We start from the raw sequence: 16866 nt of genomic DNA, 5'->3' as shown, positions 1-16866 counted from the left end.
AGAGTTGTTGCCAACCCTGGGGACAGACATGCCTATAATCCAGCACCTCTCCTCAAGGGACAGAGGCAAGAGAATCCCAAATTGGGTCCTGCATGGTTTAATTAATTAATTTAGCCAGCCCTTGTCTCAAAATAAATAAAATGTGGCCAGTGGAAGAGCACTTACCCATCTTGAATGAGACCCGAGGTTCAACCCCCAGCACTGAAAATGTGAAAAAAACAAAAGTCTTGCTTGCGTGCAGGATGACTAGGTTCTAGAGAAATGTGCCGTACTGCGTGCTCTATACTGTTATTCTGTGCCCACAGCCGACAGTCTGGTATTATGAGTTTAGAAACCTGCTGAAAGGACAAACTTCATGCTAAAGACGATGACTGCGATAACAAAAGAATTATTTATTTGCTTGGTGTTGCCAGCATACTGATTTTTAAACACATCAGCCAATTCGGCAGCCTAATCGATAACATTGGTACTTTCTACTTAGCAAGGCCATTTTAGCTATGGGGTTTCATCCCAGTTTAGTATCACATCTGTGACTGAAAACCTCAATTCCTTCCCTCAGACTGCCTCAGAATACTGCCATTTAAAGTTGTGCTCGGTCATGCTGTGTTCAGATTCCTCGCCCCACATCTGCCTGCATATCCCACTAGCAGACGCTGTGGGCCTCCCAGGTTCCTCTACTCTGCCTTAGGGGACTGGTCATGGGTCTCTAGAAGCCATTCTGACTACATTTGCGGAGTTGTGGTCCTCGGTAGTCAGCACAGACGTACAGGAGCCCAGGACAACTCTAAAGTTCACCCAGAGTTCCCAGGAGGCCAGGCTAAGCTTTCCCTTCTGACTTCCATCTGAGCACACGGCAGTGTGTGGCCTTCCTCCTTTGCCAGTCAGGCTTCCTCCTCACTCCTCGGTCCTGAGAAAGCATTTCCTTAAAATGAAGAACTCACCTACAAATCTTTGTCTGGGCACCTGACTACTCACCCTAAGGGCTTCTTCTCAAGCTCCTATGCTCAAGCATCCCTCTAGCTAGGTGACTTCCCTCCTGTGCCTCCATGATGACATGATGACAGCTGTTTCCTCCCCTTCCTCCTCAGCTCTGATTGGGTCAAAACAGTACAACCATTAAATGAGACTTTGTACATAAAAACATGTCAGAACCCACAAATGCTCCGCAAGTCTGAATGACATATAGTAACAACCATTCTAACATGGCCCAGCCTCCACAATCTAGCCCAATTGGTGTGATGGTATATCTCACAATCCTCGAACTCAGGACATGGAAACAAGAGGGTTGTTAGTTCAAGTCCAGCCTAGGATACATAGTATGAGGTACTGTCAAAAAAAAAAAAAAAAAAAAAAAAAAAACCTCTTAATCAAATTAAAAGACGTTGGCCGGGCGGTGGTGGCACGCGCCTTTAATCCCAGCACTCAGGAGGCAGAGGCAGGCGGATCTCTGGAGTTCGAGGTCAGCCTGGTCTACAAGAGCTAGTTCCAGGACAGGCACCAAAGCTACAGAGAAACCCTGTCTTGAAAAACCAAAAAAAAAAAGAAAGAAAATTAAAAGATGTTAATCTAGTGCCACTTCCCCCATGAAGAGATGGCTCACAACTCTCTCTACCCCGTTCTATGTGGTCCCCTACCTCTCTACCTGCAGTGGTGGTCTATGATGTCCCATCGGTCTTGCTCACGATGGTGCCTCAGCACCTAGGTAGGCATCTGATGCACTGGGTAAGTTTAGCAAACACGTGTTGGGTAAAGTCACTAAGCTTCAGAACAGAAAGGACTTAAGACACCAGTCAGCTAACTAGAGGAGCCAAGGTTGCAGCCCTGACCTCTCGTCAGACAGACCTGGGAACTTTCCACATGAAGTTCCGCCTTCTAACGAGCGCTCTGTCTTCCTTGACAGACAGCAGAAATGGAAAACTAAGGCCCCTTTCCTCCAACCAAAACCCTGGCCAGCATCCAAGTACTGGCAACCAGCAATGTCCTGAGGGCCGAGATCATTATAGTTGTGGGGTGTTCCACGTGCCATTCCTGTTTCCTCAACTTGAAGCTCCCTAGAGGCAGAGATGTTGAATTCACCTTCCCCACCATCTACAGGAGCTAGGAAACTATCAGGAGAGAGAGAGGGGACAGAAGTGAACGATAGGATGGATCTAGCCTCACACACTCCCTCCCCCAGCTCTATATTTCCAGCCTGGTCAACAGGAACGGATTTCAGTTCCAAGGGCTCAGGATTAGTCAGGAGATTTAATGAGATACACAGAAGACCACTCATGACGGCTGGTGTATAGTGAGCCCTTGGCAAACAGACTGAGAATAGTGGTACAGCAAGAGAGGCAACAGCGACAGAGAAAGGCTGATCAATGCCAGCTACCTGAAGGTTCAAACAGGCAATGATCAGAGACACCTGGAGTCTGAAAACTTGTTCATTAATGCTTGTTAAACATTATCATACCATATCATAATTCCCTTTCCCCGTAAAAAGAAAGATATCCAATTATCCAAGCACAGTTCTCAAAGTAGCCCTTCATAAGAACAGGCCAATATTCTCAGGGAACCCCAGGTTGTAGGTGGTCCTAGATTCAGGTTCTGTCCCTACTCCCAGGAGAGCAATATTAATCCCCGCCCCAACTTCCTCTGACAGCTTCATTCACTAACCCTCTTCCGGTTTCTATTCGTTCCCTTATGCAGGAAGAATACATCCATCCAACCCCACACACTGTAGATCAGCTTGAGCATACAAGCTCTGCCCTCTGCCACCTCCCAGGCTGTATCCTCCACTCTCTTTCTTAACGGGAAACTTCATTTACAGGTTTTTCTTCTTCTCAAAGCTACGCCAAGGTTACTGTCTTATTGTGAGCAGCAATAGCAGGGGTCTGGGAGTCAGATTGACAGGTTTATAGCCCCAGTTCTGCTATTTAAAAAAAAGCCCCAGTTTTTATTTAACCCTGGGCAGACTTCTGCTCCACACCACCTCCCTTGCCTTCACAGCAACACTGTCTGCACCTATCCATTCCCACCAGAGTGAAACAAAAACCCAGCAAAAGTAGGGCATGGTGGCACGTGGCTTTAATCCTAACACTCAGAAGGCAGTGTTCAAGGCCAGCCTGGTCTACAAAGTGAGTTCCAGAACAGCCGGAGAGCTACACAGAGAAACCCTGTCTCAAAAAAACAAAAACAAAACATCCCAGTGAATTGTGCTTAGCATGGTGATAAATGTTCATGAATGTCATTTCCTTCCACACTTTACCAAAACATTATTCTCAAATCTTGAGAGGTTGCTTGGCCATATGTGACTGACAACTAACACAAGGACTGAAGAAGGAAAATGTTCTGAACTGACTCTCACAGCTAAGACCCTCCATGCTGATCTCTTCTTCTCCATGGGAAGACATCAGTTCCCCAGGTTTGGGTCATAAGTTTACATTGATAACTCAGATAGGAAGATTACAACCTGAGACCTCCCCAGAGCAGAAAGGAAGGGAGGCTACCCTGGGATTGGGGGACATTAGTGCAGAGGTAGTCCCAAGAGTCAAGAGAGTAGTCAGGCAGAGCATTGCTGGTGAGCCCAGGTCCCAGGTCCATGAGACAATCAAGTCAGAGAGTGGGTTTCACTGTAGGGAATCCTAAAGGCTAGCAATATCCATGACCCAAGATGAGGACACCATGGTCATGGGTGACCTGGGTTGACAGCAAGACTCTCTTATGGCCCAGGGTATGAGCGAAGGTCCAGCTCTCAGCTGGGTAGATGGCTCAGTGGGTTAAGCACTTGCCACTCAAGCCTGAGGACTGAAGTTCAAATGCCCAGTACCATGTAAAGTCTGGGCACACATAGTGGCTGCTTATGACCCAAGTACCCTGGAGGCAGAACTCTAGTGGGTTCTCCAAAAGAAGTAGACTAGTCAGTAAAGCAAAATAAGTGAGCTCTGGATTCAAGCAAGAGACTCTGCCTCAGTTTACAAGGTGGAGAGAAATCAATGAAAACAGTGACATAGAACTCTAGCCTCCAAACTCATGTGCCACACACACATGAACACACATATATACATGCACCACACACACACACACACACATAAAAAGAGGAAAAATAGGTTGGTTGACAGGTACAAGCCAGGACCCGGCAGCAGCTGGGCAAGACTCCCTAAAAAACTGAGTCTTGTTTCAAGACAATGCAAACACAGAACAGTGGGAAGCAGGTAAGTCGGGACAAAAATCCTCAGGAAAATGGCGAGCAAGCTGGAAGGTAGACCAAGACCGGAGGATGGTGGGAAGCAAGCCATTGATGCTGCAGCCCCTGTTCAAGGGGTCAAGTTCAGATGTTCAGCACTAAGAGAAAGTAAGCAATGCCTTATCAGGGGTGTGGGATGAAACACATGGGTGCAGTTGTTGGGAGGGTTCGTTTCTTCCTGGAGTCGGCAGTCCACAGCATGTGACTCTCTGGGTGTTTTCTGTTTCAATTATGGTTTTTACTCAACTCTCAAATCCGCAACACAAACAGTGAAGACCTCCAGAAGATTAGTGTGTGGAGAATGACCTTGAGAGTCACATGACTTTTCCAACCTCACGTCTTTTTTTAAAGCCTTAGTTTTGTTCACATTGGTGCACCTGAGCCCAGCTTGCAAGACTTGCTTCTCTCTTTCCACCATGTGGATCTTGAAGAGTTGAACTCAGAGGTCACAGACTTAGCAACAAGCACCTTTACCCACTGAGCCATCTTATCGACCCTCCAACCTCCCATCTAATCCTCAACATTAACACTATTCTCTTCAGCCCTCGAACAGACCCAAATCCCATGACATTCACATCCATCTATACACAGCCACGCCCTGCCATGGCGCTGCCCAGGGACTATGCCTCACTTCCACCAAAGTGCTATGGACCAGTGGGAAGGAAGGACTTGGCAGCACTCCATGGAAAAAGAAAAAGCTCCAGGTTCTCAAAGAAAGATTTCTTCCAGTCACCCAGCCTCCACTCCTGCCAAGACAGAGCAATGCAACTTAGGTGGTCAGGACTGGCAAGGTGGCACACATCTTTAATCCCAGCGCTCGAAGGCAGAGGCAGGTGGATCTCCGAATTTGAGGCCATAGTGAATTCCTGGCCAGGAAGGGCTACATGTACATCCCTGTCTCAAAAACCAAAACAAAACCTTGGTTCCCCAGCTCTGTGCCTGGCCTCCACGCTATGTTAAATTGATCATTTCCTCTTGCCCAGGGTAGATTGCAATGTCCAGGACTCAAGTTTTCTTCTTGGTAGCATGAGAAAGACACCAGGTGACCTAGATGGTCACTACTGCCAACCCAAGACTCCATGACCTCCTGATTCAGGAGACCAAAGAAGTCTGGCATTTTCCGACTCAGGGAGCCAGATCACATTCTCTGCTGGGGAGGAGCCCCAAACTGGAAGAGCAGGAGCAGTCACCGGGCAGAGGAAGTCACTCACGTCTGGGCTCTGGGAGGCTCTGCCCGACTTGTGCCAAGTGTTAAATTCTTGTAGGTGAGAAAGGCACAGATCTAGGGCTAAGAGACTCTGCCCCACCCCCAGGTCTCCTCAGCTCTCCTCTCCCTCTCTCTTCATTCTCCCACCTAATGCCCCCTACTCGGGATTAAATCAAGATTCCGGTTTATGCTAAGAGTGCACACACCACTGAGCAATATGGCCAGCTCTAGAGAGAGTTCTCTTGGGGTGTGCATGTAGGTATATGTTGAGTGGTCTTTTGCTCATCTCTCGCTGCGTTTAATCAGCTCCAGACACAGAGTCCTTGAAAGAAACCCAACCCCTCCCCCACCCCAAGTGCTCCTCCCAGTGGCAGCAGGTGAGGCAGCCATCCTGACCCCTTCCCGCCTGGCTTCTCACCTGGGGATTGTCCATGTACCAGAGGAGGCAGTTGGCCTGGGTGTCCAGGATAAAGTACCTCCGCAGGAACTTGCCACTGTTCTCATTGTCCTCGATATCCAGAAACCCACAGATTCGGTTCTGCCGATCCACATAAGGCATTCCTGGGCTCTGCTCACATTACCCTGCACAACGTGAGAGAGACACTGGTGAGAAGCGGGCTAAGGCAGGCTCTGAGGGCTTGGATGAGCCTCACCTGTCCCTGGTTTGACTCACCTCTGTGACATGCTGGGCCCCTTGCCGCCACCTTCCTTCCCTAGGCACCAAACGTCTACCCTACTGGGCCCTGGAATCGTCTACCAACTCTGAGCTGTCGTTTTTGATGACTGTTAATGAAACCCATTAGAACTGGCTCAGCACATTTTCCTGAGGCCCTACTGTGTGCGTGCATGCATTCAGAGCCTCAATTTAGTCAGGATTCTTCCTGGGTCATCACTAATTACTTCCTAGTCATTCTGCACCTCGGCTTCCACATCTGTGAAGTGGGGATAATCTTGAGGTAAGTTATAATTATATAATATATGAACATATATCATGTGATTATATATTAATCATGAGGTATTCAAGAAGCCATCAGTCATTACCCAATGCCACTGTAATGGGCTCCTGGAGCCTCTTGGCAAAGCCACGTCCCTTAGTCCTCCTTGCTGCTGCTGCCCCTCTGCTGTAGTGACTCAACCATGTCCCATAAGAATTCACACGCCGAAGTCCTAACCTCCATATCTCAAAATATGGCTGAATTTGGAAACAGGGTTTTGGCTTTTTGCTTGTTTTCTGTTTTGAAAAAGGGTCTCACTCTGTATAGTTCAGGCTATCCCAGGCTATCCTCAAACTCTTAATCCCGATGTCTCAGCCTGCTAAATTGCTGAAATTAAAGGTATGCACAACCACACCCAGCCACAGACAGGGTCTTTAAAGAAGTAGTTAGCACATATTTAACACATATTTAGCAAGTATTTAGCCCTGGTCCACTGATACCACACCTTTGAAGATGACATTTGGAACCCAATGATCCCAGAAACGAGAAGACAGCCATCTAGCGAAAGAGAAAGGCCTGAAACATCCCTTGATCTTCCTTCCACTTCTGGTCTCCAGACAGTGAGAAAATAAATTTCCATTGTTTAAGCCCTCAGGCTGTGGGCTTTGCCATGACAACCTCAGCTGAGACTCCCACAGCTACCAAATGCCTACAGATTTGATTTTGCAGATCAGCGGGACACATTCCTGGGCTGTGCCCACATCACCCTGCATGGGAGGCGGAAGGGGGCTAGTGAGGAAGAGGGTGAAGCCAGTTGTATCTCAGGACCTGGATAAGCCTCACCTGGCTGGAGTCATCTCAGTTCTGTGCCGGGAATAAACAGAAAGCAGTAAAAGCAAGTCCCAAAACCCGAGCACCTTCCCTGAGTCAGAGCAAGGCCTCTGGCAACACGACAATAGCCACTTGTCCTGGCCACTTCATCTCTCCAGAATGCACTCTAAGAGCCTACAGGAAAGGGAGAGTCCCCAAGACCCCCCCCCCCCCCCCCCCCGAGAGAAACAGCCAAGGCACCTGGCCTGCATTCATGCACTGGGAGGAAGTACTAAGGATGGAAGCCCTACAGGGCTACAAAGCACCATTATCGCCCTCAGATCCCCAAAGCCAGATAACATCCAGCCACTGAGCCCTGACTACATCAACAGAGCCAAATTCACCATGACCCGAGTCGGAGGCCCTGCGGCCAAGCAAAAGTGTGACATGGCCAATGAAGGGACCCTATGAGCCAACACTGACTCAGAGAATCTATTACCCTAGCTTTCCAAGCCCAGAGGGGACAAGTCCCATGAAACAATGGGACACATTTCCAGGCCAGGCTTGTTCGACAAGTGGGGTGGTGTAGTCTCTCCCATTCCAGTGAGCCTGTGGTATCGAGAGGGTCCCCCCAAGAAATGAGTGCCACATACGTTCACATGCACACTCGCAGACACCAGTAAACCCCATGGTTCGGGCATGTGCTGGCGGGATTCTGATCAGGGACAGAAGCTGCAGCCGCCTAGAGAACTCACGGCTACTCTTAAGGAGCGCAGGGTCAGAGAATAACACAGACAGCAGAAACAGTCAAGATAGAACCACACAGCTAAAAGGGAAGTAGAAGAGGAGGTGAGAAGGAAAAGACGTAGGAAGGAGGGGTTCTGAAAAGGAAGCTGTGTAGCAGAAGAGAACGTCAGGGAGGGGTGGAGGAGGGGCACCCTGAGCAAAGCCGCAGCACCTGCTTAGAGGTGTTACCCAGCTCCTGTCTCAAAGTGGAGCAAGTTTTGAGTTTGGAAAAATGGAAAAAGCCAAGGGTTAGGAGATGCTTTGGGGTCTTATCTAGCACACGCTGGATGATGGGCAGAAGGACAGAGGCGTGAATGCCTGGGAGAATAAATGGCTGTTCAAGGAACAGGGGCCTTGAGGAGAAAGACAGAGGCACTGTGCATGGAAAAGGACAGAACTTTCAGGGAAGGAGGGGAGACACCAAACCATCCCCAACCCCCAACCCCCCCAAAAAATCTAGGCAAATTCCCTGGACGCCAACCCAGTTCCAGAAGCAGAAATTCCAGAGGTCACAGGACTCTGGCTACTCCAGGGAAATCTCTCCCCACTTCCACCTGAAACAGGGTCTCCCTGTGCAGCCCTGGCTCACTTTATGTAGTCCAGGATGGCCTCTAACTCATGGTGGTACTCCTGCCTCAGCCTCCCTAGTCCTCAGATGGCACGCCTGTGCCACCGTGCCCAGTGTAATGACAAAGAGAACACATCCGGCTGTCCAGGAGAACAAAGCTGACTGGCCCCAGGCCAGTTGGGCAGCCCAGTGTTCACGAACGCTGGCTTTTGAAGTTCCCCTTTCCAGCCTGCAGGATTGGCCAGAGTCTGCTTCTTCCTCAAGACAGTGGCTGGGAGAAGGGCCTCTTTGTCCAGAACCTTCCTTCTATTGAGGGACTTCCCGGGTGCATGTATGACAGTGTGGAACTGTCATGCGCCAAAAGGAAAGATCTGAAGCAGAACTCCAGCATCCAGACTGAACCGTGTGTGTGTTTATATATGTGTATGGGGGGGGGGGGCGGTCCTCAGAGGACCTAACACAGCTCAGTCACACAGCTCATCAAGTCTGTGGGAGGGAGGCAGCAGATCCACAGGAGAACGGGCACAATATGGAAATGTTATGACTACGCGATTTGTTCATCAACACTGGTTTTAATGGTTCCAGAACATTAATGCATTGACTGCGTATGACTTATTTAATCATAGCTCTAGTACTAAACAACTAAGTCCAGGAGCCAGCTTTTTGATATTATAAATAATACCAAAACTTCCTATTTTGTGCATTTTTCCTTTGGCACGGAGAAGAGCATCTGTTAAGATGATGACATGGGAATGGAGAGATGGTCTAAGGTTAAGAGCACTTCTGCTCTTGCCGAGGGCCTGGGTTCAGTTCCCAACACAATTATGGCAGCTCACAACTGTCTGGACATCAGGCACCACACCGTGCATACATACAGGCGAAACATGTTTCAATACACATAAAGTAAAACCAAACAAATTTTTAAGGTATGTAGTTAGAATCTAGCTGTATGCTCTGTTGTCATCACTGAGACCTAGTATAAAACTGTTGCAATGAATCATTAACTCACTTGCTTTTTTTCTAGACAAGGGCTGGAACTCACTATGAAAACCATACTGGTACCAAATTCACAGAGATCTCCTTGGCCTCTGCTGGGATGGAAGGCCTACAAGTCCATGCCTGGCCATACTCTTACATGAAATTGTTCCTAGTTCGACATGTACAAGGATGACTGCTGAAGGGTGAGTGTTCAAATTTGTTTCTTATTTCATGTATTTTAAACTTTCACACACACAGAGACAGACACACACAGACACATCTCAGCCTCCAGGGCATCAGACTTCCTGAGCAGGAAGTTTCATGATGATTCAGATGTCCTAGGTAGAATTTAAGTTCTAAGCATTGCTATAAATGAAAATAAATTACATCCTTAGGGTAAAACGTGTTGCACGTCTAATCCAAGGAGTTGGCAGGCAGAGGCAGGACAATCTCTGTGCGTACAAGGCCAGCCTGGTCTATGTAGTTCCAGGCCAGCCAGGACTATGTAGTGAAACCCTAAATTTACAAAAGAAAAAAAAGTTAAACTTAGAAAAAGCTAGTTGTCTGAAATTACCTAATAACCGGTAGCAGGGAGTAGGCTAACTAGTCATTCAGCTGGAATTCCTGACCAGGATTTACTAGGCAATGAGAAACACTTGTTAATGTCCAAGGCTGCCCACTTTCCCATTCTACGCTGCAATGAGAGGCCCTTGGAGGCTCCTATCCCAAAATATATTTTCTTCAACCACTAAATGCACAAACCCAGAAACTGAACTTTAATAGGCCTACACCCTAATGGAGACAGGGAACAGAGCCTTACAAGAGTAGAGTAGACCACGCACTGGGTGGGAGACAGAGGCACCACGAGGCTAAAGCCTCTGCTCAAAGCAGGTTTCATTTCCTTGGACAGGTTGGGGTGGGGGTCCTAGGATCCTTAGACACCTGGGACAAGAGGATGACCTTCCTGAAAAGTAGCTTGGCAGTATGCCAACAAGACAGCTAAAAATGTTCCTGCCCTTTGACCAAATTATTCTAGTTTCAGGATGCCATCCAAATTACTTATTATTTGAAGTAGAAAGATAAAAACTGCAATCAACTTTATAACAAAAACTTGAAAATGTCCCAAATAACTCAATGATCAAGTCATAATTCAATTCGGAGACACTCGAGTATATTAAATATTGTACAATTAGCCAGGCGGTGGTGGCGCGCGCCTTTAATCCCAGCACTTGGGAGGCAGAAGCAGGCGAATCTCTGTGAGTTCGAGACCAGTCTGGTCTACAAGAGCTAGTTCCAGGACAGGCTCCAAAAACCACAGAGAAACCCTGTCTCGAAAAACCAAAAATAAATAAATAATAAATAAATAATAATAATACATAAATAAATATTGTACAATTGTTAAAAAATCACTGACTATAAGTAATTTCTTCTGGGGTATGCTTGTGCGTGTATGTGTGCCTCTGTGTGTATGTATGTGTGTGTGTGTGTGTGAGAGAGAGAGAGAGAGAGAGAGAGAGAGAGCACTCTAAGTCAATATATAGTAGAGGGACTTTAGAAACCCATCATAGCGAGTTTTAAAGATATAAAATATTGCATCAATTGTGTGGCCATTCTTATTCCTATATGCAGATTTTTTTAAAGACTAGGTTTATAGTCACCAAAATATCAAGAGTTATAAAGCACGATACAGGGACTCGCACAGTTTTCTTTCCTTTCTGTAGTAAGTATGTGCTAACTTATTCACAGAGGAGAAAGTTAGATAATTCCCCAGACACAGCCAGCACAGACACACCTGTCAGCAACTGAGTTTCTCAGTCCACTGTTAGTTGTTGTGCCTAAACACAACCTCAACTAAAACACAATCTCAACAAAAAGTTGTAATCTCTTGCAACTTTTTGTTGCTTCATCGACCCCAGTCTAAGAAATCAGCATCTTGATGGTTCAAAGACAGACGCCTGCTGTAAGGGCACCCTCCCTCCATCCTTTGGGGGTTTCTTGCTTCCTGCTGCCAAAGACTCTTAGAGATGCATCTTCTGTTTGCTCTTCCTCTTAAGAGGGTCCATGTCCTGGGGTCTAACCAAACATTACAGCCTATGTCTTTGTTGCAATATCTGATCCATAGGTGCCCACTATTCTGAAGAAAGGAACTGGAAATCCTCATAAAAGCCCTTAGGGAAGTCAGGCATGGTGGCTCATGACTGCAATCCCAGCACTTGGGAGGCTAAAACAGAATTGTCATGAGGTCCCTGCCAAACTGGGCTTGACTCAAAACAGCAACATCACCGAAAAGCCACCAGAAACATGATGACTTTTGTTGTTAAAACCTGGGAGAGAGCTGGGGAGACGGCTCAGACAGTAAAATCCTTATGGAGCAAGCATGTTCAATCACCTAAACCTGAAGTGCTGGGTGCAGAGCTGTGAACCTCTACTGCCAGCAACAAGCAGAGGGGCAGGCAGATCCCCAGGCTCCCTGGACCGCCAACCTAACCTAATGAGTGAGTTCCAGGTCCCAGGGAGAGACCCGTTCTCCCAAAAGAAGGCAGAGCTGCAAAGATCTCTCAGTAGGTAAAGCACTTTGCTGGGGAAACACGAGGACCTGGGGTCCCCAGCACTCATGTAGAGAGTGCAGAGTAATGTGTACAGAGGTTACAGATGTGCACCTCTGCACAAATTACAGGTGTACAGGATTACACACATCTGTAACCCAAGCACTGGGATTGAAGGCAAACTTGCTTATATAGTAAATAGTGACTCGCTGGCCAGTGAAACAGTGAGCTCCAGGCTCCAGAGCTAAAAAAAAATAAGGTGGAGAACAGGAGAGGAAGAAACCCATTGTGGACTTCTGGCAACCAGACAAATATGCAAATGAGACATAAAAATGAATACACATTACAAATAAAGCAAATAAATCTAAGATGGCTGGTTCCTGAGGAATGGCATTCATGTTGACCTTTGGTCTGTGCAAGGGGGTGTGTGCACGTGCACACACACACATATACACACACACACACACACACACACACACGGGACATGGGGAACAATAGAGGGAATGCCTTAGTGGGCAAGAGTGCATCTCTAACAAGCAGTAAGCACTTGAGCTCAATCTCCACACAGAACTCTCCCCAGCCCTTTCCAGAGTTTTTTTTTTTAATTAATTAATTTATTTATTTTTATTATGTATACAATATTCTGTCTGTGTGTATCCCTGCATGCCAGAAGAGGGCACCTACCCCATTACAGATGGTTGTGAACCACCATGTGGTTGCTGGGAATTGAACTCAGGACCTTTGGAAGAGCAAGCAATGCTCTTAACCTCTGAGCCATCTCTCCAGCCCCCCTTTCCAGAGTTTTAACAGGAAAGAGAGGTTGAGCTTCTGGTGGCCCGCGGTTAGGAGAACCAGATAACACCTGGGTGTGGTGGTGCTCACTTGGAATCACAGCTCTGGTGAGTGGACACAGGAGGATGCCTAGGCTCTCACTGGCCGGCTAGCCTAGGGTACTTAGCAAGTTCTAGGCCAGTGAGAGACTCTGCCTCAAACACAATGGAGGGCACCTGAAGAATGTTGATGCCTGAGATTGTCCTCCAACCTCCAAACATACACTCGCACACATGCATACACACACATATTACAATAATAATAATATAATAAGTAATAATAATAAATAAATGGCTACCCCAGACATAGTGGTGCATGCCTATCATCCCAGTACCTGGAGGTAGAGGCTGGAAAACCAAGGTCATCCTCAGCTACATAGTAAGTTTGAGGGCAGCCTGGGCTACATGAGACCTTGCCTCAAAAAGCCAAAAATATAATGAAATAAAAATCTAACTAGACATGATGTCACCTGTGATCATATCTAATCTGGAGACCGAGGCCTGAAATGCAGGAGTTTGGAGCCAAGCTGGATAATAAATAAGTAAATTTTAAAATAAAATAAAAAGGAGCCAGAAAGATTATTCAGTGGTTAAGAAAACGTGTTGCTCTTGCAGGGGATCTAGTTTCAATTGTCAATACTGACACGGCCACTCACAACCATTCATAATCCTCGTTCCAGTGAAATCCACGGGCACATACACGGGGCACATGCATGCACGTAAGCAAGACATTCATACACAGAAATAAATCTAAAAATCTTCAATTAAATATCCAGCTGGATAAGTAAAAGAAAAGATTGGTAGACAATTCAATATTTTAAATAAAAATCTACAGAGAGCTGGGGAGGTTGCTCTGTTGGTAGAGGACTTGCCAAGCAGGAGTCAGGCATGGCAGGCCATCCCTGTAATCTCAGCACTCAGGAAGTGGAGACAGGAAGACCAGAAATTCATCCTCGACTATATCTTGACTTTGAGGCAAGCCTGGGCTACATGAGACATTGTCTCAAAAGAAACAAATTGCAGAGCTATTATTAGATGATGCAAGGTGCAGCTTGGTCAGAACTAAAGAAGTTTCCTAAAACACACACACACACACACACAAATGGAACTTCCCTATAACAGGGAGACAGATAACGCCTCTTCAAATACCATAAGGGAGCAAATAAAAAAAACAGGTGTGGGTTACCTCTTTTTGAGTTGTTGGTCAATGAGGTCCCATAGGCTCCTAAACACTACAGGTCATGGCCAATGCTTTGTGCTATCCTCCAGAACTTGATAGTTCAACCCTGTGGCTAATGATATCATGCACTTGAGTCATAGAATGTGGAGAAATCAGGCTTGTACTGACCTGGAAGCTTCGTCCCTTACTGGCTAAATTTCATAGTGCCAAAAGGTTCTATGTGTGCTAGAGGAAGGGAAAAGTGTTCAGCGATCTTATTTAGCTGTGAACCCTACTAGCTATAGCAATGTCTGGCCTGGCAAGATGTGCCCACTTGGGCAATACTGGGCACAACTGTTATGGGAGTAATTATCACTTTCTGGTTAGATTTAAAGTCTCCTTCACAAGACAGAACTCAAGCCGGACACTGTTAACTGGACCAAAAGACTCATGACTGATTAAGTCCTAGGCCCTAGGGGAGAATCTAATAGTATTCTGTTAAATGGACACAGTATTAAACTGCTCCCTTCCCAAGTTCTTGTTTTTATACCCATAGGTTAATGCCTCTTAACTCTCATCAGATAAGAACCTAGAATGCTTGGGGCTGGAGAGATGACTCAGCAGTTAAGAGCACTGACTGTTCTTCCAGAGGACCCAAGTTCAATTTCCAGCACCCACACGGCAGCTCACAACTGTCTGTAACTCCAGTTCCAGGGGACTCGACACTATTTCAAAGACATACATGGAGGCAAAACACCAATGCACATAAAAATAAAAATAAATTTCTAAAAGGAAAAAGGACCTAGCTCAGTTCTAAATGGGGTGTCTATATTCTACCCTCTCTCCCAAAGGCTCAGAGATTGTCATGGCAGTGGGGGAATAAAGGACTGTCAGAGCCAGAGGTAATAGACATTTGCCTTGAAACATCTGTTGGGCATAGCTGTACCCACTATACACGTGAACTCACGGTGGCCGTGACTGTATGCCGAAGACCTGCATGAAATCAAGCCGGCTAAAATCCTAGCATCGACAGAGGAGGGTTTATGACGTCCCACCCCTAGCTGAGCCACGACAGATGACTGACCCATGCTCCAGTACATGACTCTGAGCTCATGTGTGTGCAGGCAGCACTAAGTATTCAGTGTAGATGTGGGGTGGGGGCGGTTGTAATGAAGTTGGGGGACATGGAGAAGTACCGAAGAGAAGGGAATAGAGAATGGATTTGATGAATACATATCATAAATGAAATTTAGAACATTGTAGTTTGGGTCAGAATGTAGCTAAGTTATAAAATACTTGCCTAACATATACATTGCCCCCCCCATTAAAAAGGCAGAAAATGTTGGCACCTGCCTGTGTCAGCTCTTTGGTTCTTGAAGAAGTTAATGTGGTTTGCAACATGAGGGAATTTATTTGCTAGACTAGCCTGGTATGTGTGGGAATAGATAAAATAGTAAGAGTAATCATGCCTTAAACGGTATTGCCCACCTTACAAAATAAACCTAAACAATAATATACTATATACTATAATCCCATATAAACCTTCACAATACTATACTATAATCTACTATATATACTATAATATACTATATACTATAATCTATATACTATATACTATAATACTATACTATAATCCACTATATATACTATAATATACTATATACTATAATCTATATACTATATAGTATATACTATAATAATATACTATAATCTACTATATATACTATAATATACTATATACTATAATCCCTATAAACCTACACAATAATATACTATATACTATAATCTATATACTATATAGTATATACTATATACTATAATACTATACTATAATCTACTATATATATACTATAATATACTATATACTATAATCCCTATAAACCTACACAATAATATACTATAATCCCAGTTCAAAAACAATTCGTTTGGAGCTAGAGAGATGGATCATCAGTTAAGAGTACTTGCTGCTCTGGCAGAGGATGGGAGTTTGATTCCCAGCACCCACATTGAGTAGCTCACAACCATCTGCAGCTCCAGCTACAGGGAACAACAGCCTCTCCTGCCCTCTTGGAGCATGTACACACACGGATGCATAAATACACACATGTGTAAATCGAAAAGGATTTTTGTAAGAATTTTTTTCTTTGTAAGAATTTTTTAAAGATTCTTTTTTGTTCATATTTAGAGATTTTCTTTCACATTAGTCCGTGTTGATAAGGCAGGAACTTTCTAGAATTATGACCTAGTAAGAGGCAAGATGGTGCTTCTTGATTTGTCCTCCCTTGTTGCCCTCCCAGAGCAGAAGATGAAGGGACAACCACAGCATCAGAGGGTAACACTGACGCGAATCTGCTAACCTCGCAAGAGAAGAAAGTGCATAGGAAATGACCTCAGAGGTCTCAGACGCGACCTTGGTGTGGAGGTAAGAGCAGTCTCTGCAACCACAGAGTTCACGCCTGCTCCGCGTGCAGTGTGCTCACGTATCTGCAAGCCTCGACCACGCTAACTGCCCTGTGAAAAACGAGAGCACGCAGTACTCCAGAGCTCGCCCCTGAGACCGGCCAAAGAGCAGAGCCTGGGAAGTGTGGGGGCAAGAGTTTCCAGAATCCGGCTTCAGTATCCTCCTCGCCTTTGGAATTTGCTCCTGTGACCACTGCAAAACTACTGAGGATAGAGGGGGAATGACCCTGGAGAGAAGGGAATGTACGAGTCCCGCGTCCCCAGGGGGTCCCCGGCGGAAGCCTGGGTGAGGAATGCAAACATCTTCAGGAATGGGGAGGTTCAAAAAGGGTGCCGCCCCCCTGACCCTGAGACAGCCACTA

At 46.1% G+C, this 16866-nt stretch overlaps 1 protein-coding gene across 4 annotated transcripts in view; it reads right to left on the bottom strand.

Moving 5' to 3' along the window:
- The window catches only part of Plekha2 (pleckstrin homology domain containing A2), an 82701-nt gene that overhangs the window by 39185 nt on the left and 26650 nt on the right, over positions 1 to 16866 (bottom strand). For all 4 annotated transcript variants that reach the window (XM_057752472.1, XM_057752470.1, XM_057752471.1 and 1 more), the window contains exon 2: positions 5851 to 6014. In XM_057752472.1, coding sequence (XP_057608455.1) covers positions 5851 to 5991 — 141 coding nt within the window. In that variant the 5' untranslated portion in view covers positions 5992 to 6014. The remainder of the gene's footprint in view (positions 1 to 5850; positions 6015 to 16866) is intronic.

This window comes from Chionomys nivalis, chromosome 20 (genome assembly GCF_950005125.1).
Source record: "Chionomys nivalis chromosome 20, mChiNiv1.1, whole genome shotgun sequence".
Taxonomy (NCBI): Eukaryota; Metazoa; Chordata; class Mammalia; order Rodentia; family Cricetidae; genus Chionomys; species Chionomys nivalis.
The sequence above is the reverse complement of the archived record's forward strand: the minus strand, read 5'-3'. Positions and strand labels throughout refer to the sequence as shown.